We start from the raw sequence: 26,592 nt of genomic DNA, 5'->3' as shown, positions 1-26,592 counted from the left end.
AAATTTCAGGAGAAGGGATGATGTTCTCACAACAGGCTGGGACTGGTTTTCTTAACGTCATAGGCAAGCATCCAGACAGTCTTTGCCAGGGTGAGTTTGGAAACAGTTCATCATGTTGAATTATCTTATAATAAGTAAAGATGAAAAAACATTGCAGATTAAACCAATTTAGGAAATCCGTGTTATCAGATCAGGGCCTCTTTACTGATATTTCAAATCCATTCTGGTCTCTGAAACTATTAGTCTGAGACGCAGTTCCAACCTTTCCGCCTATAGTCTATAGAGGGCAGCATTTCACTCTCCAGTCTACATTCTGTCGGAAATCCTACAGAAGAAGAGTGAGAGGCGGGCTCATCTGTCTGATTGGTTGCTGCGAAGCCTTCCGGACTATTTGTTTTGTTTCCTGATGCATGCTAAAAAAAAAAAACACACACACACCCACAATAACTAAACTGTAAAGGTCTCTCTAAAGGTCCTTTGTGTGTTTCTTTCCTCTGGTGGACAAAACTTTAACGACTGTAGTTATTGAATAGGGTAAAATATGAAGAGCTCTTTGAAAATCTGTCGGTAATTTAGGCTCAAAGGTTTAGCTAAGTAGCTAATGTGCAGTCACGTGGTTCTGCCCGGTTTACGTGCGGTGAACTTTCTACTTTGAAATATGAGTAAAAACAGCAGTAATGTTGATGAACCTGGTAAGTACCGCTAACAAATGTGAAATCTGATATTAAACTTGCATATCTGAAGACCCCTAAGTGTGTCAGTGTAACTCTGACTACAGAGTGGACCAGAGAAGACCTGCAGGCGCTTTGTGCTGCACTGAAAACCAGCATCCCAGAAAACGAAAAGTGTAGCATATACACCAAAGGACTGAAAGCTGTGGACTGGAATAAGGTGGCTTTCGCCCCTTTCTCTCCCGAGGCATGCCTAGGAAAGTGGACAGAGATTTTGTCGAGGGTACGTCACAGTGTCATTCTTACCTTTTTAGTAGACAAGAAGAGTTCCACTTCACAGTAACTGAGGCTTTAAGACGCAATATAAACCTGCACACAGCTCCCTATGATGAAGGCATTTTGGTTATAGATCCAGATATGTGGGTCACTTCCTAACTCACAAAGCGCATTACAATTCAGAACTGTTAGGAATAAAGAATTATTGCACATGGTCATATATCAACAGGCTAATAGTGTTAGGAATGGCATGAAAACCAAGATGGGTTTACAATTTTTAAAAGTAATACACATAGGTGATCACTAAAGATTATATATTATTTTTCCATTGAAAGGAAGGTGCCTATGCTTCCAACAGCGCTGAACACTTTGTTTTGTTGTCATTAATAAAATAACTAAATGGGATCATTCCCTCTGATTATAAAAAAAAAAAACTGCATCAATCTACAATTTAGAGTGTCAGAATATTTCTTTGTACGTGAAGTCAAATATCCTTGTTGCATTTTCTTAGATGCGCAAGATGCGGACCCTTGCAGAGATTGTGGATGAAGCTGAAGACGCCCTTTCTAACCCTGTCAAGAAGAAAAGCATCTCAAAGGTACGCCTCCGCCAGCCCTCCTGATAAAGACCGTAATCTAGATGTTTTTGCAGACTGAAGGGTTCCTACCAAAAAGCTTGAAACAGTTGGATTCAAGGTGTAATTCTTTATGCAGATCTACCCAGATCTCCCGAAGAGACCAAGCCCTCCAAATGCTGTCTTTTATGAAGAGAACCGTGCCAAGTATCAGGAGAAGCACCCACAGATGAGAAGCCAGAAGGTATTGAGGGCCCTAAACAAGAAGTTCAAAAATCTCTCACGTGAAGAGAAGGTAAAGTTATGGAGATGCTGCTGTCTAAAAAATAACTTCTTGGTTAAAGTCATTTGGAAATAATGGTGAATTACCAACATTTTTTTTCAGGCTCTGTATACGGAGAAATACAAGCTTGCAGCTGAAGAATACTGGACAAAGATGCAGGAGTTCAGGTAGTAAATGTGCATTAATGGCAATGTGTATAACATCAAATGTTATATGACCTCTGCTGTCTGTGCATCTCCAGTCTCAAGCCAAAGTTTCTGTCTTTCAGGGAAAAAAATCAGTTACCTCCCATGCCAAAAAGAAGCTGCAAGAGGAAGAGGGTCTTAGAAGACAACACAGATGTATGTGAAGGTCACATCAGCTAGTGGTAGTCATTTACCACAATGTACTGGTTACTACAATTCTACAATTCATTAAGCAGAAGCTTTTGTCTTACTGTGTGCGGTTGTTTCCCCTGGACAAAACCTGTACACAATATTTCAATGATTAACAACAGTATATATCATATAGAAGTGATTGGTTTTAGATCTGAACTTAACTTTAAATATGTGACCTGCAAAAACAGGATGAAGAGCACATTGAAGGTGAACATGGTATTCCTCCCAAGCCTCCTGTGTAAGCCACACACACACACACGCACACACACACACACACACACACAGGTTACTTATGAAGTTAATTCAGAAAAACAGCAGATTTTAATTTCCTCATGTGAATACAATACACTTCTGTACAACAACGAAAGGTTTGAGAACATAATCACGTTTAGATTCAGCCAATGAGAAGGGCTGTCGCTGAAAAGGTGCAAAAAAAAAAGGGCGCCCTTTTTTACGTTTACTGCTTCATCCACTAAGGGGGAAGTGTTGTATTTCCAAAAGGAACATACTGAATATTTCTTTCCGTCGTTATTTCTTTCGTGATTACATATTAGAAAGCCCTATGGAGGAACACAAAAGTCTGGGGGATTATCAGTCAATCAATCATAATTTGTATAGCGGCAATTCATAACAAGTGTCATCTCGAGCCGCTTTACAAAAGAGCATATGGGATAATATCCTTTGTATTCCTCGCGTTCCTGTTGTCCGCTGAGGTAGGGTCGGAGCAGGCCGTGCATGAATGAGGACAGCGATGGTTGTGGGGACGACACAGTGCGATGGTGGTGGTTGGGCGTCAGCGGTAAGATTTAGGCTTTGCACAGATTTGATCACCTTTTATTTATAACTTAAATAATCCATCTTTTTTTTTGAAGATTATAGTTTGGGCTTTTCATGCCTTTATTGAGAAGACAGGACGGTGAATAAAGTCGGACACGGGGATAAGAGAGTGGGGCATGGCGTGGTAAATGACTGAGGGTGGGAGTTAAACCTGGGGCTGCCGCTTCGAGGGGCCGCAGCCTCTGTACGTGGTACGCACCATGAAACTGCTGAGATAAACCGGTGACCTAACTAATCCACCTTGAGACAACAGTAACTTCCCCGGCAGCTGGTTGAATGTTTGGTGTGTTTGTGTTTGTGTCTTTAGAAATGGCTACAATCTGTTTTGCAAAGAGCAAGCGGCATCTATTGAGGGGGACACTGGAAAAAACAACGTGACTGTGTGGGCTCAGCGATGGCGAGATTTGACTGAGAAGCAGAGGGGCGATTACAGAGAACGCTGCAGTGAGGTATGAACACAGATGTACACTGTTGGGGGGGGGGCATAAACCCTCTTCATTACCTGCTGTACTAAACAGTCACGTTCCAGTGAAGTGATGTTGAGTCAGAATGAAAAGCTTTTCTTTTTCTTTCAGTTGAGGAGGGAGTTCTCAGTCAAGCTGGAGGACTATCTAAAGGTCAGTTGTTCATAAGACCGCAGGTGCAGCATTGAGCCGACACTGACAGACTTTGTGTAACGGTGATGTTTGTGTTTCTCAGGGATTTGACACGGAAAAGCAGGAGCAGATCCTTGAAAAGCACGGCATCAAAAGACCCAAGGTTAGAAGAAGTAACAGATTATGATTGAACTCACTTCAGCTACCAATTCTGTCTTTTTCTGTTTCACCGTGATTCATACAAACAAGAGTTGATGTCCAGTGTTGGATTGTTTGTGGACTTCTTGTGTCAAAGAAGTACATCGGACGGATCTGGTCTTTGAACATAATTCATATCATTGATTTGCAGGTTTCTGAGGTTAAAACAGTAAAGAGGAGTGTGAAGACATTTCAAGGCGAGCCCAAGATGCCCTCTCGGTGAGCTAATAACCTCAGCAACTTCACAAGACTACACGATAAGCTGATCTGTCAACACGTCGAGCTCTCTTTTGCCTCGGCTACTGTTGACGGAGGTTTTTCTTGCCTCACAGATCTGGTAATGCCATTTTCACCAAAAAGCAAATGGAACTTCTTAAGGAGAAATCATCATCAAGTTCAAAGGAGCTCTTCAGCACAGTCAGCCAAATGTGGAAGGACCTCCCGACAAAGGAGAAGGATCGCTACAAAGTGAAGGTGGATGACAATATGAGACTATATGCAAAGGAGCTGCAGAAGTGGTTCAAGGTAACATTCGGCTTCTGTTAATTTATTGTCTAGGATTTTCTTTTTTTTAAAACTGGAAGCTCCCTTAACTTTTTTCGCCTTTCACATTCTTCAGAAATTGACGCCAGCGGAGCAGCAAGACTACCTGTTGGTTAACCCCAGTGTAAGCACTTGCGAGAAGAAATCAAGCACCTTGTTGTTTTTTGTTTTAGATATATAATGTGTCTTTTTTTCTTAGACCGTTTTCCAAGATTCATAATAAACTTCTTTCCTTTGCAGAAAGGTAAATACCTTAATGTCGTCAAAAAAGTTCCTTACCGTAAAGATCCCTCCCACAGACCATCAGTAAGTGAAAATACAAACCAATGAAGTCGTGCCTTCAGTTTATTCCATCACATTCACTAATGATGATGTTGGCTTCTTTCATTTATTTGAATTTCTGCGCGTGTGTTTGTAGTCCATTTGACTTGACTGGTTACAGTGTGACTACAGTTATAATGGGGGTAAACATAAATAATAATTTGGATAATATTACATAATTCATAAAGAATAAAAATAACTCACTGCTTTTACACCTGAACATATCCTATGTACATTTATTAGGTTGTGTATTATATGATCTATGTTATATTATATCATACATCCTATATACACTTTTTGTATTACATAAGACTGTCTTTACCATATATCTGTAACTGTTCTTTATTACTACAATTATTTAATCATCCATCTGTACATGAGGTTTGAGTTTATCTTTCAGCTCATATTTATTGTTTGTCGCACAGGATTCAGAAGACGAAAACATTGAAAGCAGCAGCAGCAGTGATGAAGAAGTGATCGTTCTGGAGGTTTGAATGCTACGTTGTTGTTGTTTTTTGTTTTTGCACATTTAATTTGCATCCTCTACATTCAGGAGTTTTCAACATCATCTTTTGGTCCACAGGGTGAGGAGCTGAAGGGAGGAGATGACAACATGTTTGATTTATATTTATGTTAAAAAGGACCGACAGCATGGGTGACATTCACACATCGACCTCAGATTGGGATTTTCCGCATGTAAGACATTAGACGATGGCTGAATCAAATGCTACATTTAATGACAGCAGTGAGGATGCCACCATCAGTCCTCCCATGCAAAGTACAAATTGGAATTTCCCAGAGCCTCAAGGACAACATGAGCTTTAGGTTTCCCAATTTGTGGGTGTTCGTTTGGCAATATCAACTGATGTGACTGTAGACCTTTAATCCCTGGAGCACCTGGTTTTAAATATCTACGGCCTTATTTTGTTATCACAGGATTTTCATTCTTCACTTTCTATAAAAAATCTTTCTCAAAATGTCCAGAACTGTTTTTACTTTGAAAAAAAGCTGTGCGTTTGTGGTTCTATTATAAGAAACTCATTGGGAGAGATTTGTTTTAAAGGATTGTTGTGATTATAGGATTCCTCTGCTAATATCTAAATTCAGGGCCTTCATTATTTCATAATCAGAATCATTTTTTACTGCAGAGTTCATCTACACATACAAGGAATTTGACTTGGTGTTTTCCAACCTACATGTCCTTAAATGGTCTTAATCCCCTTTTTTTACGTGCAATTTTATCAAAGCAATCCTGAATATATTTAATAAATGTATTAATTAAGAGTACTTAACAATGCATAAAATAGGATGGGGGGGAATCAGGGCTAAAAAAAAATATATATTTTAATCTGGCCCATACAACATAATCCGTCTGAGGTAAATCAATGTATCAAGTCATCAACAACAAACACTCTTCATTGTACCATTACATGTCTGTCCTTTTAAACAAAGACAGCGTGGAAGAGAAAGAAATACAGTCTAAGGGTAAAATAGAAACTTTAATCGCCACTCAGGCAGATTATTTGAAAAAAATGGTTTATGGGATTGCCAACTCTCTCGTTTGGATTGAGAGGAGAAACACCTTAATGATAAACATTTTGTATACACGTGTGACTTATCCTGGAGTGCTTGATACATAAAAGTATAAACTACACTGCACAAGTCAGATCAGGAAAAAAAAAACAAGTAATTTATGATTAGGCTTATAGTTTATATCTGCAAGGGGTAATCGATTGCTCATTTAAATTAACTGCAGATCATTTTGATAACTGTTTATCCATTATTAAGACATCTAATTGCCACTTCTTAAAGTCTGATATATTTTCTTTCACTCCTTCATGGTAGAGAATTTGAAATCTATTGGGCATGAATACAACTTTACTTTCGGGAAACACTGATCAACAGTTCTCACGTTTTTCAACATTTCGATTAATTGACAATAAAATAAGCGTTGGTTTGCATTTATATTGTCAACCGAAAGGCCGATTTTAACCCTGGTTTCTCGGGTGAACTCGCAGTCACATGCTGCGCTGGCTAAGGTGTGAGGAGGAGGGAGAGTCCCCGGCCGGGCTTGCTAAAGGAAGCGCTCTGTGGAAACTCGTGCAGCGATCGATTGCTACTGTCTGATCCCTGTGATGTAAAGATGGATGCCTGCCGAAATAGGTAAATAAACACAATTAGCCCGTTTGCTTGGCTGTGATTTCGGTTTTGTATCAATGATAGATGTTATACATGGACACAGGGGTATTTTGTTTTTCCCTCAGTCGATGTTTGAACGAGGAATTCAGAGAGTAAAAAACGCAGTGCAGCAGCAGCAGCGGTGTTGGGTTCGGGGACAAGCCTCGGCTGTAGTCAAATGTAATTTCTTCAACAACAAAACCCGTTTCAGTCACCCGCAAACTCGCTACACAGTTTCTATATACTCAGTCAAGCTTTCTACGTGTCGTATTGTTAGCTGATAGCTGTTGTTGTGGAGGTTTTTGTGCGGAGGACACCGCCGCTCTCAAACCTCTTGGTGTGTAGAAATCCAGCAGCCCCTTTCATCGCACCGCTCTTTGTTTTCTTCACCAAGGGTTCAGCTACTTTCTGAACGCTTCAATGCTCCAGCTAAAAAAAAAAAAAAGGGTGGTGTTTAAACAACGGAGCTAACATTTTTGCTTTGTGTGTTGTTTATTGAGATGTTGTAGCCTCCTGCTCAACCAACGCTTCAGCTCTGTGATTCACAGGTTATAAACGTGGGAAGTGTCTCCCTGGCAGCTTTCACCGTGCAGTTTGTAAGTATTCACACCAAAGTCAATGCGTCAAATGTCGACCCTTAAGCTGATTTACACTCATTAATCAAAGAGCACTAATGCCACTGCATTCCTAACTGTGTGTGTCTCTCTCTCTCCCCCCCCTGCTGCTGCAGCCCTGTTTTGCTCAATGCTTGCTGCGCTACAGCATGAACACAGCACTGTCGGCTCATCTGGTAGTTCTGGCAAATGAAAATGGAGGAGGTTTCAATGTCCAGCCTGGACAACAGCAAGCTGGAGGTACATAAACAGAGACAGGCAACACTATAATAGTAGTACATGCACTTTATATCTGTAGGATGCAAACACACATGGTTTGACATGTGTCTGTGTCTCTGTGTGTGTGTGTGTGTGTGTGTGTGTGTGTGTGTGTGTGTGTGTGTGTCCCTGTACCTCCCCTCCCCTTCCAGGGCCTTGCTCAGGACATCCTGTCTGACCTGGTGGAGGATGCATGCCTGGGTCTTTGCTTTGAGGTCCACCGGGCCGTCAAGCAGGGCTATTTCTTCCTGGATGACACGGACCAAGAAAGCATGAGGGACTTCGGTGAGCATAAAGTTGTTCTGTCTGCCGAATCAAATGACACTGAATCATTAAAAAAAAAAAGGGGGGGCCTAAGAAACCATGATTATTAAGTGCACGTGTCTGTCTTATATCTGCAGAAATTGTGGACCAGCCAGGACTGGATGTATTCGGCCAGGTGTACAACCAGTGGAAAAACAAGGAGTGTGTATGCCCCAACTGTAGCCGAAGCATCGCTGCTTCACGCTTTGCCCCACACCTGGAGAAATGTCTGGGAATGGGCCGCAACAGCAGCCGCATAGCCAACAGAAGGTATCAAAGTCAAATCTCTTGAAAACATATTACCATGAGCATGAGTGTGTAATCACTCTTCCTGGATAGAAATACCGCAGAAATGGTTTTCCTTCTCCATCGATTAAAAAAACAGTTTCAGTTCAGAGTGTATTTGTTTTATAACTCCATGGTTATGTGCAGCGATGAATGCTGAGTCAGTTAGTGTGTGTCAGGCTTTACTCTTCCCTTTTTACAGAATAGTCACTGGAAACAACACTAACAACAAGTCAGAAAGTGACCAAGAGGATAACGACGACGTCAACGATAATGACTGGTCCTACGGGGCAGAAAAGAAAGGTGATGTACCGCTGCTGAATATCTAATCTAACTTAATCATCCACAGACGTTGGACATTAAATACATTAAACTAGAATGTCTTTATTCTAAACATTTCTGTTTTCATTTCACAGCCAAGAAAAGGAAATCTGATAAGGTATCTTTTTATTTTCTTCTAACACCCTAACTGTGAACAGAATTAAACCTTTAGTATTTAGAGGAAAGTAAATGAATGATGTTTATAACTGTTAAAGGACCGTTTTGACTGTATGCTGCGGTACGGTGTGAATTTGATCCAAATCAGTTATATCTGATCATTAAGTAATAAGTATTATGAACACATGGAGGAATATACCTCAAATACTGACAGAAGACATTTTCTTTTTCCTCCCAGAATCCAAACTCACCCAGAAGATCCAAATCGTTCAAACATAAGAACAGTAAGTGGGCATTTGTTTCCTTTAAGGTGTATCAGGAGAAACTTTGTGTTGTAATAAGATACTCAACGTTTTCAAGAAGCTTACCCTGTTGGTTCTTTCACAACAAGGGTGGAAATACTTGAATTTCCAGCAAATCAGGAACACGTGATAGTTCATATAACATTCCTAAATATTAATCTAACCTGTGAGGCACAGGAACACTGAATATATATATATATGTAAGACATTTTACATCATTTAGTTTAAACACTAAAAGACTAATTGTTTAGTAGGTAGAAATTCTTCTAAAGTACAAAACAAATCAGATTTTCTGTAGAACTCATTAGCATGTTTGTGGTCTCAAATTGTCATATCAGAATAGTTGGAATTAAATAAACAAAAAATGGTATGCTGCTTATGTACAGCGGGTCTTGGTTAGTGATAAATACAGGGAATAGAAGAATGAGATCGGCTGTTTAAAAAAAAAAAAAAAAAATGAGGGAGATATTCCACATGGATTTTAAAGCTACAATATGCAACATTTCTAAAAATCAACAGACCTACTGGTATGTCATATGAGTATAGTTGATCTGTGTGCATTAGAGAGTGAAGAAGGACAATAATGAACTGTTTACATGAGCGGACTTTAATGGTGGTTGTATCCTATAATAAAATGTCATCAGCTGATATTAACTTGAACATAATGACTCATCTTGACTTCTGCCTGAGTCCATAAAACATTTATCAACAATGATGATTCTTTAGCTATGAAAACAACAACTCCCATGATCCAATGCTACTTTATGACCTCATCAAACTTTGTCTTTGTTGTTGTTTTATTTGACAGACCCTCTCACAACAGAAGTTATGTACTGTTAAGTGTATTTCTATGTTTTATAACTATCTTTTTCTGTAACTGGCTTGTGACATCCAGCCTGTTTATTCCCATAGGCATGATGGGTCCTCGACGTCGCATCGACAACCAAGAGAGCCCGCGCATGCTGATGAAAGATGAGGCATTCCCTCAATAACACACTCAGCCACAAAACACACATTCTCATTGCGTCGCGTGTCGGCACACAGACATACACACACACACACACACACACACGGGAAGACCAATAACACTTCTCTTTTGGTTCTCTATGTCGTGAAATCAATGGACGTCGATGTTAAGGTGACATTATTGGCGTTTGCTGCTCTGCAAAAGCAGTCTAGACCTCCCACTGTATACTTGACAGTTGTTGTTTTTTTTTTTCACAATATCTTCATACCAACACTTTATAGTTTGTTTTGTTTCAGATTTTTTTTATGCTGGAGTCCAAAATAATGAATATCACCATTTATAATGGCACTGCACAGAGCTAGATTCTTGTGAAATGAATTCAGCGGCCGAGCAGAGGCAGCTGTGTGAAGAGTGACGTGTGCACGTACACTATGTTATTTCTATAAAGTACTGAAATGATTAGCCAGTAGGTGTACATATGATTCCTCACCTTTTGAAAATAGTAACTTCAAAGACAATCATTACTAATGGTTTGTCTTTTACTTCACATTCACTATCAGGCTTTAGTTCCAGCAGCTCTCCTCGTCATTCACCTGTGGAAACTTGATTTAACTGTTCAAGCAGGCATTTGCTGCAGAAAGCAGGTTTATTTTGTTTCATTTTTTTTTTTGGTGAATAGATCAGCTTGTTTTCTAGCATTCAAAAATGTCTTTGTATCATGTGTTTACATTGTAAAGGGTTACATATATCCTTAGTGTGAAGTGATAGTGTAAATATTCCAATAGTTGAATTGCTGCTATCATGGCTCAGTTTGTTTCATCTGTCTAGCATAATAAATGATTTGTTACCTGTCAATATGTGTTGTCTTCACTTTAACACAGGCACTGAAAAGTGATGTTCTGAGAGGACTGAGAATAAACTCAGTAACCCTGCTCAGGTTCATACAGGTAAAGATGAACTGACCAACAGGGGAGGCTGTTGATCAATAAACTACAGATGTTTCACTTTGGATTATTTTAATTCATATCTTTTATGAATCATTAAATGTTACAGTCATTTCAGTAATATATTGTCGTAGATCTTAATCTCAGTAGAATGAGTGGAGGGTAAAAACAAAGTTAGTACAGTTGGTGTAGGGATCTGTAACCAAAGTCAAATCTTCTACATTTTGTTTCTAGAAGTAAAAAGAAAAACTGCCCTGGGAGGCGGTTATGCTGCCTTCACGTGTTCCTGCTAAAGTCTGACAACTGAGCTCTAACAAGCAGCTCAATCATTAGTAATAATACTAATATTAGTAATAGCAGTACTCCATCACAAACGTTACATTAATACATTGCTGCTTCAACACTGATGCATCTGAACATACAATTTGCAGAAAACACCTTATAATTAAATACATGTTTGTACTGTAGTCACCTGACGTGCTTCTACTTTTCTAACTTTCATTTTTTTTCTACTTTGTGCTGAAGCAGGTTAAGACACAGGACTTGTGCTTGTACTTCTTGAGTATTTTTTACAGTCATGTATTTTCTATGTAAGTGTTAGAACTAATATTTCTTCCACAACTGGTTGTTTCTTTAAAGCTCATTAAGGTTATTCTTCAACAGTGGGCCACATCTCCGCCCTCATCAGTCTGTGTTCAGATGCAATATGCACCAGCGCTGTTGTGTTCATGATTTGTGTTAACCGCAACCAGAAGGACCACAACATTGACACTTACTAGTTTCCACATTGTTGTCTTATTATGTGGCCCCTAGTTTAAATGAGGTTTACCTCATGCTCACATCGTATATTCTTTAATAATTATGTGACAAATCACCACAAAGTACCTATAGCCTAATTGACTCACAAAAAACCAGGAGCCAAATTATTCAAGAGTGAAAATGCTGGTTGGTATATGGATTTTTTGTCGTTAATAGGTGATAATAGTTGAAATTGCTCAGAATATTCTGCTGTTAGAGGAAATTTGGAGGCAGAGGATGGTATAGGCCTTCAGTGCATTGTAGATTGGTCGATGGATTATGGGTTGTCAACAGGAGCGCATGTCCATGTTTTTGGCCATGCTGTGAGGTGAGCATTTGCATACTTTCACTTTTATTTACTTATCAGTCATTTTTAATCTGTCACTTATATACTTGGGCTCGATAACGATTTAACGCACTTCACAAGTAAATATTTTACAATATGCGTGATTTTTTTTAGAAGCTAGAGAAACCGTTAATTTCGAACTTCGTGATATCCGAGCCCCCCTGAAGGCAGCATCCTCCTGCATTGTGTAGGCAGTTACTTGAATAAACGCCTCAGACTCTCAGTTTGACGTAAAGTAAGAAAGTTATCATGTTTTCCATCAGCCTCACGGTGCAACTGCAACGATGTTAAGCAGGAAAGACACAGGGAGAGGATGACAAACTCCAGCCACCACTATTTGGCGTCCAAAAAAAAACAAGCAAAGTAAGGGAGACGCAAACCCCGGAACTTGAAACGAGCTAACATTAGCTAGCTTTTTCTGTTGACAGTGTGCTTGCTGTCAAACCAGAAGCCGACCGATGTGTTCAGCTCGCTGGCTACTTTGAGACGAGTAGTAGTGACTTTTATTTTAGTAGTTTGCTAGACTTTTATTTGTACTTGTACCTGTGTAAGTTTTGACCACTTGTGGATCTTGGAAAAATGGCATCAAGAGGTTTCTCGGGTCCTCCGATGAATCCGAATCTGCACCCCATGAACGTGGGGCATGCTGCGGGCGTGAGGATGCCAGGCATGCCGCAAGCTCCAGCGGGATATCCGCGCAGCATGAACAACGCTCCCCAGTATCCACAGGTAGGTTTACTGATTCATTTGTCTTTGTTAAGTATGAGGAGAAGTTTGTCTGACTTAAATTAAGGGTTAGAAAAAAGTTATGTTACTGAAGCTGATAAAAAAAAAAAAAAAAGTTAGTTGCTGTCTTAACGTTATTTTATTTTTTTTATTTATTTTTAAGATATCCAGAATCTGACGGATATTAGATAAAGTAAAACCCTCAATAATTTTTTTTTTTTTTTTTTTTTTTTTATAAATGTGAAGGTGCGGAGACTACTTCCGCATTATAAAGTTGTATATAATTACACAATAACACCAATACATTTATTTAAACGTTTTTTTTTCACCGGGGGGTTTTCAGTGACATAACCATGTGTACCTTTTATTATTTGTTTCTTTAATTAAAATAGTTTGATAGAAAAATGCTGTTTTGCATGTGTGAAAGACAGAATCACGTGGTTGCCCTCAGCCCTCTGTCAGTTAGCTGGAAAACAAGAGTAAGTTTCTCATGATCCCCCCCATCTGTCAGAGCTAAGCCTGCATATATTATCACACACTTCAATCACCACCAGCTGCACCTTTATGTTCTCTTCAGTTCATTATATGCACTATTGCATTTACTGTGTGTTGTTACAGTGGTATGGGTTTTGGTCATTCCTTTTTTCTGGTGCAGGAGAGACCAAACCAAGTACACAGATTCAAATTCATATGAAACTTAATTTATTACAGACTAAAGCTGCATTGTAAAAAAAAAAAAGTCATTTTCAAAAAAGTCAGTCCAAAATCATTTAACCAGCTCTGAAAAGAGCGGTTCATATCATTTACAGATTTATATGCACACCTGTTTAGTTGAGCTAGTAATTATTTACATTGTTGCAGCCATAAATATCTTAATCTTATCATTTGATTTTCTGTAAAATGATGTCCTTAATTCAATCAGGAGAAAATTATTTCTATGCTTTATCTTGTTTAAATTCGGAAATTTGTTGGATATCACAATAAGCACCAAATATCAAACATAAACCCAAGGTCTATGTTTTTTTCTCTACAACCGTCTCCCCTCAGGCCACATATACAGATCTCTCACTTTCCGGACTAATCGAGCCATGTCAAGCTTTGCTCCCACATCCATCAGGCTCATGAACAAATGATCTATTTCTTATTTATTTTTAAGACAACTCATTTAACCGCTCATAATAATTATTTATGACCTATTTATCATGCTTTTAATAGAGCCACTTGTATGTGTGTGTTTCTGCTGTTGTTTTTGTGTCTAGCTGTATGCGTACTGATGCTCTTTTACACAAATGAAGTTCCTAACGGATAAATAAAGTAATTTGAATTAAAACACAGACCACTGCTGGGAAAACACACTTATTTTTCTTCTTTATATTCAATATTTAGTTTAAAAGGAAAGAAGTCAGTTTGGGAGATGAAGGAGGTCTGGAGCACACGTCTATGTTATCGTTGTTAAGTTCCTATGAACCTGAAATCAAAGATTCAGCATCTACTCTTTTCTCTAGCGCTCAGGGATGCCACCCGGCAGAGTAGGGGGCCCCATGGGGTCGATGGGGGGTCAGCTGCCTGGTCCTTCTTACGGCGGTGGGAACATGTCCATGCGGCCAGGCATGGGGCCCCTGAGCATGGACCCCTCAAGGAAGAGGTTCCTTCATCAGCATCAACAGCAGCAGCAGCAGCAGCAGCAGCCAGAGGGGCTGGGGGGCCTCAGACGAGGGTAAAGTGAGGAGTGAGAGTGTTTGTGTGAGAGGAGGTGGGGGTGGTGATTGACAAGGACAGCTTGGGGCCAGGCGAGGGGAACGGGCTGCAACTGTCAGTTTTTCTCATTGTTTACTAATGTGTGGATTCTTTTCTCAATGCAAAATGGAATGTAAAAAAGAGGGGGAAATTCAAGAGCCTAAGGTGACGTTCGACAACAGTCCAAACAACTCTGTTTAATATGGAACAAAAAAATTAGAAATCCTACACATTTGAGAGAACAACAAAATTGTCCACATTTTGTTCAAGTAATCAGTTATTGAGCAAATGAATCTCTTCATAAAACACTTAAATCTTCAATTATTTTATCTTTTTTCTTCTAAACTTAAAGCCACTGAATTCACTTGTTTGCCTTCATCAAACTGGTCCAGGCTCAGATAAACATTGAGATGTCTTCATAGTGATGCTTATCTGTTGTTCCTGTTTAAGCTATGAGGACACACAACTGTGTTCTTACGAGTAAGAAACTTTTCATCTCGTGTTCTGACTTAAAGACGAACCTTGAATTATTGAAGTGACTGTTTTTTAAAACCAACAGCATTATGTTAAAGAAATAACTTCAGATGATTCCCACAGCCAGGAGAGGAACAATTTAAAAGAGAATTAAGTACTGATGGATGCTATGTAAATCTAACCACGTCCATTAAAAGATGTTTTTTGGATAGTTGTCTTGACCTAACAACATCCTGCTTCCCCTCGGGGAGTGTTTTTCTCTCTGCAGTCTGTTCGTGAAGTTACTGTTTGTTAGAAAGCGCGGCTCAGAACCGCGCGGACACGAGGGTCGGAGTATCTCATGACCGGCCCCTTTGCTTTCAAAGCAGCTAACGCGAGCGGTTATTTTTGACTTCAAGCTGCTTAGTGATGCCACGCTTGTAAAAGTGGCGAGCCGTGATGTGAGGCGGCATTTACAGTCTGCTCCACAATGAACCTCTTGTGTCCTTTATGCTTTATCTCGTAACAGAATTCCCAGAAAAGGAGGATTAGTGAGCCACAGGGCCAGAAGCAACTTCCTAAATTCTCATTATAGAGCTCGTGAATTAAATGAAGTCATAACGAGGTGGAACTGTGTAATATAATCAAAGAAACAGAGCCGCTCTTGTGAAGTCCGTGGCGACGATAATTGTGGGCCTGAGGTGATCGCGTGGTGTGTTAATGAAGACATCGCAATGGCCGAGATTTTCCAATTGCTTTGCGAAGATTTCACAAATGACTGAAGATCAGAGGAAGTAAATGAGGCCTTTATGTTCAACACTTCACAACATGCTAAATGCTGGGACAATGTGGGCAACATAATGCAGCATGTTGTTGTTTCTTCAAATAATGTTTGATGTCGGACCCTCCTAGTTTAAACTCACATTGATAGTATTCTGAGTCATCTAGCTGAGTGTGTTCTGTGTCATCTAGTCCAAAAAGACGCAAGATGGCTGACAAAGTTCTCCCACAGAGGGTAAGAAAGTTTCCCCCCCCCCCCTTCTGAAACATCTTTCATGAATCCAGTCAGGCGTATTCCTTTAATATTTTACTGCTGTTGTTGGCTCTTTAGATCCGAGACCTGGTCCCCGAGTCTCAGGCCTACATGGATCTCCTTGCCTTCGAGAGGAAACTGGATCAGACCATCGCCCGGAAGCGTATGGAGATTCAGGAGGCCATCAAGAAGCCCATTATGGTACCTCTTCATGATAACACATTGCCCGATTTTACGATAATGAGATGATCATGTCAGATAGCTCTCAGTCTCTCTAACTCATCGTATCCTTTTAAGCTGTAAGATGCTGTAAGTGCTTCATTTTGTTCACTGGCGGCAAAAGAGCAAAGTGCTAAAAAAAAAAAAAAAAAAAACCTTTTGAGCAGCTACTTTTCCAGAAATACAAGAAGAGCTACTCTCTGTTTACCGTGCAGACAAACAAAACCCAAGATGTTTTAGTAAAGAAGTAAGGTAGTTCTTTGCACACAACATCAGGGACTGTAAAAGAAGCGGGTTTTGTCTCCACATTTCTAGGAAGAGAAAATAACAACAAGTAACTCGAACCAGAGTGACAAATGAATCCAGTTTACTCTGACATCCTCACATTGAAAGGCAGAGAGGAGAGTGACCCTAAAGGTGCACATGAAACTTATCAAACTAAATCTGCATTACGTGCACGCTGATAATCCTGAAGCAATGTGACCCAGGCAGGGGAAAGGTTCACTTCATCACCTTCATTGACAACTCCTCATGCACCATAAATCTTCCACTCTGTGACGTCTAAGGATGTTTTCTGTGTGGATTGAAATTGCTGGACGTCTTTAGATCCGTCATCGTTATAACCGTAACATTTTGTTCGTGAAATGTGGTCAGAGCTCAACGATGCAGCCACACACACACACACACCTTTGTACACTGAGAGCACAGTTCACCGAAGCGAAATTCCTTGTGTGTCTAATCATACGTGGCCAATAAAGCTGATTCTGATTCTGAAACACTTAACGTTATAATCGGTTTTTTTTAAACTTTAGATAGGTTAGATTCTCAAACCCATGACTTCCAGCTTTTGTTGAGCAGCTGCCTCCACCCATCTGTTCAGAAAAAGTCTCCCTGTCAAATGAACATTCTGCTTTTTGTGTTCGAGCGCTACTTTTCACTCAATTCCTGATACATCTGCTCATTCGTCTCCTTTGACACAGCAAAAACGAAAGCTCAGGATCTACATTTCCAACACATACACCCCAAGCAAGCCGGAAGGCGAGGAGGCCGAGAAGGTGTCCTCCTGGGAGCTGAGAGTGGAGGGAAAACTCCTGGAGGAAGTAAGTAGAGAAATCGTCCTCGTCTGTTTCCTCATCGTCCTTGTGTGGTCAGACTCTCGAGCGTTTCAGCCTCGGCTATTGTGTTTTTTGAAAGTCTCTCAGCTCTGGCTGGCCAGAGTCTTTTGGCTCAGACCATGCAGCCAGATGTTTACAGCTCTCCCCACTCAACCCCACAGCTCCTCACACACACACACACACACACACACACACACACACACACGCACAAGCTCATGTTCTCTTTGGAAAAAAGGAATTGAAACCACTGGCCGTTACATACCATCCCCTCCCTCCATCTATCACTTCCAGCTCCACTCATTGTGTCATCTGAGGCCACATGAAGGAGGGTTTTTTTTTTTTTGTCTGATAATTTCTCTCCCTTGGTTGAGGAGTGTGTAGGAGTTTTTCATGGAGTCACTGACAACAAAAAAAAAAAAATGAGGGAAGGAGTGAATGGGGTCATGTTGTGCAAACAGACGTTGTCAGGGCGGGGGTGAAACAGCTTTTTCTAGTTGTCTACACTTATATGCTTCACCACCCCCAATGTGGTCAGAGCTCAACAATGCAGCGGCACACACACTCTGACACAGCGAAACAAGAAGACAGAGATAGAAAGCATTCCTCTATCTCTGTCTTTTCTCACGCTTTATAACGTCCTTTCTTTTTTTCCTCAGCCTGGAAAGCAGAAGAAGAAGTTTTCCTCTTTCTTCAAAAGTCTGGTGATCGAGCTCGATAAGGAGCTCTACGGACCTGACAACCACTTAGTCGAGGTATGATGTAACACAAAAGGCATTTGATGGAACATTTGAGGGCACACTAAGACCAACATGTTTGATACAGAGGACGTTTTTTTTTTTAGTTAGAAAGTGGAGTTCAGCTGGAATCATTCAAACTGTTGGAACCATTCTGAGCTTGTTTGACAGAGCAGGGAGTGATTATTAAAATCTCTCTCCGACATGGAAGATAGAGAGACCTTTATTATACAAGCACAGTCCAACTAAATGAGATAGTAGCCTTTCATTATGAGATAAAGAGGTCAGAACAGAAACATCAGTAGTGTCAGTAACATTAAGCCACCTGATTAGTTTCACACCATTAGAGAGTGACGTCTAAAGCTCAAGACATCAGACAGTGTCCTCAGCATCCTCTCCACTGTGAATTCAAGCTCCTACCCTCTGAAAAATGTATTTATCAGCCAAGCCTTCATACAACAACATTTTTAATAGTGATCCAGTATGAAGCTTTTTATTCTTCACAGCTGATTGTTTTTAGTTCAGTTTGACTTTCGATTGTCCCTTAATGTATTCTTGTATTTATGTTTTTAGTGCTTCTTGTAACTGAGGCTATGGACCAATGTTATCTTTGTATTACAGTTAGAGCACTGAAGGGTGAAACCAGCCTTTTAAATGTATTTTATACACCAATGCAAGTCAGGTAAAACAGCGGGGGGGAAAAGATGAAGTAAATGGTTTGCTTATGGGGAGAATGTTTACATGTAGAACTTTGTCTATTTTAAATTCATTTTAGCGACGTTTGATCACTTTCTTGTTTCAGTGGCACAGAATGCCCACCACTCAGGAGACGGATGGTTTCCAGGTCAAACGTCCCGGCGATGTCAATGTCAAATGCACCCTCCTGCTCATGCTGGACCACCAGGTAGCACCCATCTGCCATTTGTTGTGTTTGGCCGGCTTGAAAGCCGCGCTTATCTGCGCATCGTTTTTTTCCTCCATCTATATTTTGTTTTGTCCACTAGCCACCTCAGTACAAACTGGACCCGCGGCTGGCTCGCCTTCTGGGTGTGCACACGCAGACGCGGGCGAGCATCATGCAAGCTCTGTGGCTCTACATCAAGAACAACAAGCTGCAGGATAGTCACGAGAAGGAGTACATCAACTGCAACCGCTACTTCAGACAGGTAGTGGAGCTAAACTTAGCAGCAAAATGCTACTGTAGCTCAACAGTTGTGCTTTTGCATTAACACTGCTTAAGAAATGCTTTTTACATGTATTATATCAAATGTGCAGAGCCCTGCAAATGTTGAGCTGTTATCTTGATAACTTGTTGCCTGTAACACTTTCTCTGTTTTCTCACTTAATGCTGTTCAGATATTTGGCTGTTCCCGCATGAGGTTCTCTGAGATCCCCATGAAACTGGCCGGCCTGCTGCAGCACCCTGACCCCATCATCATCAATCACATGATTAGGTAAGGGAGTGTGGACCATCAGCTCCGTTTCTGTCTTAGTGAAAATGGGAGTTGGCCGGTAATTCTTCTGGATTTTACTTATTTATTTATTGTATTACAGAGTATTTGGAAAGATTTACGTTTTTGCATGTAAAATATCTTTAATGACCTTTTTCACTATTATTATTATTATTTTCTGATTATTATAATTATTTGTATTATTATGGCGCTCTTTTCTTTCTGTCTCTTTTTGTATGAAACGGTGGTTTATTCGTCGTAGTGTAAAACACATTTTCTGTGAAAGGTTTGGTCCATCATGAATAATTCCTGGTCTGCTCTTACAGGTTTGCATCAACATCTCCTTCTTTAACTTTCATTCTTTGTGCCGTCTGCTTGTCCTCTTTGAGCAGTGTGGACCCCACAGACCAGAAGAAGACGGCGTGCTATGACATCGATGTGGAGGTGGATGACCCTCTGAAGGGCCAAATGAACAGTTTCCTGTCCTCTACAACCAACCAGCAGGAGATTGCTGCTCTGGAGATGAAGGCAAGGCTTACACCTCACTAATGGCTCTAATGGCAGTGGTAATCAAAGGAGAAAAACAAAGATGTAGTTTGTTTAAAATAACACTCTCTGTACTGGTTGTATCCTTGATAGATTCATGAGACCATCGAGTACATCAACCAGCTGAAGATAGAGAGAGACTTCATGCTGAGCTTCAGCAATACTCCACAGGACTTCATCCAGGACTGGCTCAAGTCTCAGAGCAGAGATCTGAAGGTTTGATTCTACCACCAACTTATTGCTCTGAAACACCGCCAGTTCAAGCCTGTTAAGTCTCGCCTGCAAAGTGTAACTCACAGTGGCGGAATGGCCGGGCGCAGGCGTTCTGCCCCTGATCTAGGACACAAATATTACACTGTTATGGATGCGATGTGTAAATACAAAGGCGTAATGACCACTTGGCTTCATGACGTCACTGTAGAGGGCTCTGGTCTACCTGAGATTTTTACTAGATGACAATTTCTGCTCTTTCTTTAACTCAGAGTAGTTCTCAATTATCTTTAGTTTTCAGTCCACCAACAATTGTCTTCAGTTGATTTTGTTTTTGTTTAAAATCTTTCTGGAGTCACTTGTTCCCTCTAAATAATAATAGAGTATAACTCTTTCCCAGGATTCATAAAAATCTGCCCCTAAATATCGTTATTTTATATGCAGTGGTTTTATTTGGCAAACTCCATAACTCTCTGCACCTGTGTTAAAAACAGAGCTTCAATAGACGGATTGTGATTGAAACAATAGTAGTAATTAAAGGGGAAGACTTTGATGTTGGGCTGATGCGCTCATATAGGTACAGTGCTTCCTTAATTTAATAAATAATCCGTCTTCCCTCTCTAAGCAATGGCAAAGTAAATTGACAATTAATAATCCACTATTAAGAACCTTATTTTGACTCTTGGGAATAAAGCAGTTCCCTACATTCATCAAATTTTTGTTTCCCGAATAATCAGAGATTAATTTCTTGTGTGCTCAGTTGATGACCGATGTGACGGGAAACCCAGAGGAGGAGAGGAGGACCGAGTTCTACCAGGCGCCCTGGGTACCTGAGGCAGTGGGCCGATATGTTTTCTCAAAGGTAAGGAAAAAGAAAGCTGGTTTGCAGATACTAATCTTGAGGTTTTAAAAGTCTTTTTTTTTTAATGCAAGTTTTGTTTTTTAGGTGCAGCAGAGAAGACAAGAGCTGGAGCAGGTGTTGGGAATCCGACTCACCTAAAGACATCATCCAGAGGAGTCACAGCTTAACTTGAACCATCAAATGTTAATGTTTGCTTGAGCTCTAATGTTCATGAAGCCATCCTTATGTTATTGTTGTTGAAAAAGCAGTTTCTAAATGGAATATCATACATATCTTATTCTGTCCCATAGATAATCTTTCTGAATACAGCCGAGTATATGGGACCAAAGTGGTGATTTACATATTACATAGATTGCCTTGCAATGTTGTTGTTTTCCTTTTTGAGCCTGGGGCCTTTTTTTCAATTTGTTCTGCTTATGGTACAAAATGCATAAAATATTCTAGGTGTTGGTGCTGTTCAGGAGATGTTTGACCGCTTGTGCTACATTGTGTCTGTTTATGTTCATACTTAAAGCCATACTCTTTGAAAAGAAATAATATGTTGTGTCTGGTAGCAGTTTGGTAGAGGTAGAACAAAGACTTTCATTCCAAAAACATAAAAACCATACTGAAAAAATGTTTGATCAAAAATGTATTTAGAACTTTAAAAATATATTTAGAAAATTATTGATGAACTAAAACGAAAGGAGCAATATGTGGTATGAGCCTATTTAAATATGGATTTATATTTTAATGAGAGAGTAGTTCCGGGAAAAGTTCTGCTTTGGGAAAATATTGAGCCTCTTTTTTTACAGTTGTGTCCAAACAAACGTCAGCAGCTTTTATGAACTTCTCGAATGTTTACATGGTGTATTTCATATTTTATTATGGGGGTTTACTTGGTTCTTTTGTTTTTATGCCAGGGAGATGAATTCTGGAGCTGATTGAATTCAAGGGTTTTTGTATGAGTTCCTTTCCTTTTGACATGGTTAACTGGTATTTAGAAAATAGGAATGAAAATGTTGTGTGTCAACTTTACAATGCACCAAATTGTTGTGTACAGTTTATAATATTGAAATGCTGTTCTGTCAAGCTTATGTATGAGGGGATTGGTTTAAACATTCCATGTTATAGATATCACTGTGCCAAATGTGTCTTTTGAAGAGGGCACTCACAGTTTGAGAAATGTTGTATGTACAAATATTTTTGTACTGCCTCTTTGTAAAATGTTTGCATGTTACGCATTCATCAAAAGCCTTTATCTTTTATACATTTTGAGTATTCCTTTTTGCAATAAACATCTCACAAATGTTTGTTTTACTGTTTTTTCCTATTGTTTTCACACTGATACAATTTACAAAAGTGTAAATATTTTATATGAACTACTTCCCGTGTTGTATTTATCATTATTAATAGTGTGGGCTCATTCTCATTATATACCAGACAGCCTCAGCAGTGTAATCAGATATAAGTCAGTTCACGAGTGTGTATGTAAGGGCTGGTCGAGGAGCAGCTTCAACAGGTACAGCTGATAATATATGTCTCTTAACAGCTTAGACATTATTATTATTATTGTGTATCAGTTAAAGAAGAAGCAAATATATCCACAAATATGTGTCTCAGCTTATGACATGACAATAACTAATATGAGTAAAGTTAATTCTGATAATACTAATACTCCAAAAGGTTTGTCTAGGATACGTTTGATTAATTATTTTTTAAATCTAAAATAATAAATAAAGAATCGAGTCATTTTTTTTTAGAGAAAATGAGAAACGATACAACGGTGTGGTCTGAAAAACATGTTGAACTTGTTAAAAAAAAAATGACGCTAGGTGGCAATGTGCGTATCTATTACTGTCAAACAAACCACGAATAAGAAGTCAGCCGGAAAACGCCGGTCCCAAGCGGATGTAGAAAATTTCAAGATGGAGGTGGACGGGATCGATCATGTAGGTGTATTTTTCTACCGTTTTGTTGAATTTTTCATAATATTATCGAAGAAACGTCACGAATATGCGTAGAGTCGAATGGTTTCGTTCTGCTATGTGTTAGATTAGATGTGTGTATGAATGTGTTGTAAATAACGAGTCGTCACATCATTGAAAACATTAAATGAAAAGTATGCTGCCGGTTTGCTGTCTCATTGTAGCTAACCTAGCTACAGAACCGGCTAGCTTGGACTCACTGTTCAATGAACATGCAGCTTGTTTGAGATATACCATGATACAATACGATGTGTGAACAACAGTCTAATCATTCCCTAATATATTTTAAGAGTACACGGTGGTTAATTTAACCCCCAAAAAGGCTTAATAATTTGAGAAAGGCGAAGCGTTTCCACTTTAATGCTAGTTAGCTACCGAACCGTGAATGTGATAAAACACGTAAACAAAGACTTTTATCCCTCTTTGTTATTGTTTCATTACACGAACAGTTTCTGGATAGTTGTTGTTTTTATGTTGACTTTAAATACCTTCAGGTTACCACACTAATGCAGTGTCTTTACATTTAATCAAAAGACTTCCACTGACTCTTCAAAAAGTTAATCTAGTAAACACTCACTCCTTTAATAGACAGCAATTCATTCATCTGTGATTTATTTAACACAGTTTCTAACCTTTTTATTCTACACCTTTAAATATGAGGACCCCAGTGTTTTGCTTGTTCACACACAGTAACAGTCAGACAAGTGGGAGATGTTATTTAATCATCTTCAGGTGCTTTTGATGCTTGATTTTCAAGTTAATGTATTTCTCCTTTGACAGATGGAGATGGGTGAGAGTAAAGGTGGCTCAGGGCTCCGACAGTACTACTTGTCAAAGATAGAAGAGTTACAGGTAAATTAATGTCTCTCTAAATTAATGGGACTTTTATTTTACTTTTAAGTTTAGCTTGCCTCTTAACTCTGAACTTTTGTTTTTCTTGACAGCTGACAGTGAACGATAAGAGTCAGAATCTCAGGCGTCTGCAGGCACAGAGGAATGAGCTCAATGCCAAAGGTACACTTTTAAAGTTGAATTAGTCCGGTCTTTTTCTTTTACAAATGAAGCATTTCCCGAAGAGAAAAAAAATTCTTTCTTTTTTGTCTTTCAGTGCGTCTTCTTCGTGAGGAGCTGCAGTTACTACAGGAGCAGGGCTCCTACGTAGGAGAAGTGGTTAGGGTCATGGACAAAAAGAAAGTGCTGGTCAAGGTATGAGTTTTTCTTCTTTGAAGCACATACTATTTTGACTATTGGTTGATGGATTAAATTAACACATCACGTCATCTTTTCCTTAGGTGCATCCAGAAGGAAAATTTGTTGTGGATGTGGACAAGAACATTGACATCAATGACGTTAGTATTTCAGTGTCTTTATTGTTATCATTACAAAACAAACACACATCTCTTACAAACAAATATTCACTTCAATTTTAGTCACCCATGTGTTATCACAAATGGAGGGGAGTTGTATTTATAGTCCTTCTGTCCCCTTTTGACAGGTGACTCCGAATTGCCGTGTTGCTCTGCGTAATGACAGCTACACCTTGCACAAGATACTGCCGAACAAGGTGGACCCTCTGGTGTCTCTTATGATGGTGGAGAAGGTGCCGGACTCCACCTATGAAATGATTGGTGGCCTGGATAAGCAGATCAAGGAGATCAAGGAAGTGATCGAGCTGCCTGTCAAGCATCCAGAGCTGTTTGAGGCGTTAGGCATCGCACAGCCCAAGGTGGGTGATTGACAAGAGAACTGATAGTGTGTAAGTAATGCAGTTAGCAGATTAATAAATAAAGAAATAACTTCAGTGTCAAAAGTACCATCACCGTATCCTAGAGTCTGAGGTTATGGTTTCAAATGTCTTACAAAGTCCAAAATACCCTTCAAACAGTAATACAACACAGACAATCAAGTTATTGCTGCAGCCGAGGGCATTTGTTTACCCAATAAGTCGGAGTACTGATGGTTGTGATTTCTGTTTTTCTTTGAATGTGTGCAGGGGGTGCTGCTGTATGGTCCCCCGGGAACAGGAAAAACCCTTCTGGCCCGAGCTGTGGCCCACCACACTGACTGCACCTTTATCAGGGTGTCCGGCTCTGAGCTGGTCCAGAAGTTCATCGGGGAAGGTGAAATTTTCTGTGTTTTATAGTTAAGTTAATTGTTAATTGTTGTATCTGTTTTCTTGTATGACCGTTATCTTTCTCTCCTATGATAGGTGCCCGTATGGTGCGTGAGCTGTTCGTTATGGCCAGAGAACACGCTCCCTCCATCATCTTCATGGACGAGATCGACTCCATCGGGTCGTCTCGCCTGGAGGGTGGCTCGGGCGGTGACAGTGAGGTGCAGAGGACGATGCTGGAGCTGCTCAATCAGTTGGACGGCTTTGAGGCTACAAAGAATATCAAGGTATCACACACACCAGGAAATAACTCTGTTTCGTTTGATGGACATGTTGCTTAAGGAAAGTGTTACTCTTCCTTAAATCTGTACCCATGTTTTCAATTCAGAATATAAAAGCAGTAGCAGTTTTTACTTGTATGAGAACCCCTTTCCCTATTTGTACCTGCTACATTTTGACATAAATGACTTTTTCTCTCAGGTCATCATGGCTACAAACCGAATCGACATCCTTGACTCAGCTCTGCTCAGGCCCGGCAGGATCGACAGGAAGATTGAGTTTCCCCCTCCAAATGAAGAGGTACATCACTCCTACAGCTTTTAACATATACTTTCTGTACACATGTGCTTTAGGGGCCTTATTATCGAGCATCTCCTTATTCTGCACAAACAGGCTCGTCTGGACATTCTGAAGATCCACTCGAGGAAGATGAACCTGACACGTGGCATTAATCTAAGGAAGATTGCAGAGCTGATGCCTGGAGCTTCTGGTGCTGAGGTTAAGGTGAGGATCAGCTAAATTGTAGCTGTTCGGTTGTCTATAAAGGTAGTCCACAGTTGGCCTTTATGTTATTAACCCTATGTGTGTATTTTTAGGGTGTTTGCACTGAAGCAGGGATGTATGCTCTGAGAGAAAGGAGGGTTCACGTCAACCAGGAGGACTTTGAGATGGCTGTGGCCAAGGTTTGTGTAACTCACTTAATTTTGTATCCTGGCCCAGAAATATTTCCTTACTTTGCCACACTGCTCCCTTTTTGCCTACTTCTAACTTCCTTAAATCAACAAATCTAGGACTAAACTTGCATCAGTTTTCATTCTTGTAATTTGTCTATAAGTAAGACGGTTGTTGTTGTTCTCCTCACCAGGTGATGCAGAAAGACAGTGAGAAGAACATGTCCATCAAGAAGCTGTGGAAGTAAAGGCCTTGTATTCCCTGCACACAATGCAAACACATATGTATATTTTCCTTCTTTGTTTATGGTTTGGTTTCTAATTGTTGCATAAGTCATTCTAAAGTAAAGGTTTTCCCCACAAAATA

General features: G+C 39.9%; 4 protein-coding genes across 6 annotated transcripts; all 4 read left to right on the top strand.

The window, feature by feature from the left end:
* The first annotated feature begins 403 nt into the window (after window positions 1-403).
* LOC132955600 (nucleolar transcription factor 1-like) lies at window positions 404-5,960 on the top strand. The gene is made up of 16 exons (XM_061028509.1): window positions 404-692; window positions 779-954; window positions 1,459-1,545; window positions 1,661-1,816; window positions 1,907-1,971; window positions 2,073-2,145; window positions 2,370-2,419; window positions 3,326-3,467; window positions 3,594-3,635; window positions 3,718-3,777; window positions 3,964-4,031; window positions 4,145-4,337; window positions 4,432-4,479; window positions 4,596-4,661; window positions 5,102-5,164; window positions 5,260-5,960. Exons 1-16 carry the CDS (start codon window positions 659-661, stop codon window positions 5,311-5,313), a joined length of 1,377 nt encoding a protein of 458 aa, XP_060884492.1. The 5' UTR covers window positions 404-658; the 3' UTR covers window positions 5,314-5,960.
* A 791-nt stretch (window positions 5,961-6,751) lies between these two features.
* On the top strand, window positions 6,752-10,876 carry atxn7l3b (ataxin 7 like 3b). 3 transcript variants are annotated; one of them, XM_061028384.1, is made up of 9 exons: window positions 6,752-6,839; window positions 7,403-7,450; window positions 7,585-7,708; window positions 7,879-8,011; window positions 8,128-8,299; window positions 8,517-8,617; window positions 8,731-8,753; window positions 8,991-9,036; window positions 9,967-10,876. In XM_061028384.1, exons 3-9 carry the CDS (start codon window positions 7,658-7,660, stop codon window positions 10,044-10,046), a joined length of 606 nt encoding a protein of 201 aa, XP_060884367.1. In that variant the 5' UTR covers window positions 6,752-6,839; window positions 7,403-7,450; window positions 7,585-7,657; the 3' UTR covers window positions 10,047-10,876. The 3 variants fall into 3 exon arrangements, with proteins under 3 accessions (XP_060884367.1, XP_060884368.1, XP_060884369.1); XM_061028385.1 differs by having other exon boundaries at window positions 9,950-10,876; XM_061028386.1 differs by having other exon boundaries at window positions 8,991-9,037; window positions 9,936-10,074.
* Window positions 10,877-12,307: 1,431 nt separating this feature from the next.
* smarcd2 (SWI/SNF related, matrix associated, actin dependent regulator of chromatin, subfamily d, member 2) lies at window positions 12,308-22,487 on the top strand. Its single transcript, XM_061027609.1, has 13 exons — window positions 12,308-12,838; window positions 14,341-14,552; window positions 15,998-16,040; window positions 16,137-16,259; window positions 17,258-17,377; window positions 18,049-18,144; window positions 18,929-19,030; window positions 19,131-19,292; window positions 19,483-19,580; window positions 19,970-20,105; window positions 20,217-20,339; window positions 21,094-21,195; window positions 21,280-22,487. The coding sequence occupies exons 1-13, from the start codon at window positions 12,689-12,691 to the stop codon at window positions 21,331-21,333; spliced, it is 1,521 nt and encodes a 506-aa protein (XP_060883592.1). The 5' UTR covers window positions 12,308-12,688; the 3' UTR covers window positions 21,334-22,487.
* Window positions 22,488-23,043: 556 nt separating this feature from the next.
* On the top strand, window positions 23,044-26,591 carry psmc5 (proteasome 26S subunit, ATPase 5). Its single transcript, XM_061027959.1, has 12 exons — window positions 23,044-23,126; window positions 23,943-24,014; window positions 24,107-24,176; window positions 24,271-24,368; window positions 24,455-24,511; window positions 24,658-24,888; window positions 25,156-25,282; window positions 25,372-25,562; window positions 25,756-25,854; window positions 25,948-26,058; window positions 26,151-26,237; window positions 26,420-26,591. The coding sequence occupies exons 1-12, from the start codon at window positions 23,103-23,105 to the stop codon at window positions 26,471-26,473; spliced, it is 1,221 nt and encodes a 406-aa protein (XP_060883942.1). The 5' UTR covers window positions 23,044-23,102; the 3' UTR covers window positions 26,474-26,591.
* Window position 26,592: the final 1 nt, after the last annotated feature.

This window comes from Labrus mixtus, chromosome 21, assembly GCF_963584025.1.
Source record: "Labrus mixtus chromosome 21, fLabMix1.1, whole genome shotgun sequence".
NCBI lineage: Eukaryota > Metazoa > Chordata > Actinopteri > Labriformes > Labridae > Labrus > Labrus mixtus.
Note: the sequence above shows the minus strand (reverse complement) of the source record. Positions and strands in the feature narration are given on the sequence as shown.

What these genes read in the sequence shown, in the direction of transcription:
- LOC132955600 (XM_061028509.1), top strand. Translation starts at nt 659, where the DNA reads ATGAGTAAAAACAGCAGTAATGTTGATGAACCTG. An exon ending in CAGTAATGTTGATGAACCTG is followed by an intron (nt 693 to 778) that starts GTAAGTACCGCT and finishes CTCTGACTACAG; the next exon opens with AGTGGACCAGAGAAGACCTG. An exon ending in ACCTGTTGGTTAACCCCAGT is followed by an intron (nt 4,480 to 4,595) that starts GTAAGCACTTGC and finishes TTTCCTTTGCAG; the next exon opens with AAAGGTAAATACCTTAATGT.
- atxn7l3b (XM_061028384.1), top strand. Translation starts at nt 7,658, where the DNA reads ATGAAAATGGAGGAGGTTTCAATGTCCAGCCTGGACAACAGCAAGCTG. An exon ending in AGAAAGCATGAGGGACTTCG is followed by an intron (nt 8,012 to 8,127) that starts GTGAGCATAAAG and finishes TTATATCTGCAG; the next exon opens with AAATTGTGGACCAGCCAGGA. An exon ending in ATCGTTCAAACATAAGAACA is followed by an intron (nt 9,037 to 9,966) that starts GTAAGTGGGCAT and finishes TTATTCCCATAG; the next exon opens with GCATGATGGGTCCTCGACGT.
- smarcd2 (XM_061027609.1), top strand. Translation starts at nt 12,689, where the DNA reads ATGGCATCAAGAGGTTTCTCGGGTCCTCCGATGAATCCGAATCTGCAC. An exon ending in CCATCAAGAAGCCCATTATG is followed by an intron (nt 16,260 to 17,257) that starts GTACCTCTTCAT and finishes CCTTTGACACAG; the next exon opens with CAAAAACGAAAGCTCAGGAT. An exon ending in CTCAGAGCAGAGATCTGAAG is followed by an intron (nt 20,340 to 21,093) that starts GTTTGATTCTAC and finishes TTGTGTGCTCAG; the next exon opens with TTGATGACCGATGTGACGGG.
- psmc5 (XM_061027959.1), top strand. Translation starts at nt 23,103, where the DNA reads ATGGAGGTGGACGGGATCGATCAT. An exon ending in TAGGCATCGCACAGCCCAAG is followed by an intron (nt 24,889 to 25,155) that starts GTGGGTGATTGA and finishes GAATGTGTGCAG; the next exon opens with GGGGTGCTGCTGTATGGTCC. An exon ending in TTCCCCCTCCAAATGAAGAG is followed by an intron (nt 25,855 to 25,947) that starts GTACATCACTCC and finishes CTGCACAAACAG; the next exon opens with GCTCGTCTGGACATTCTGAA.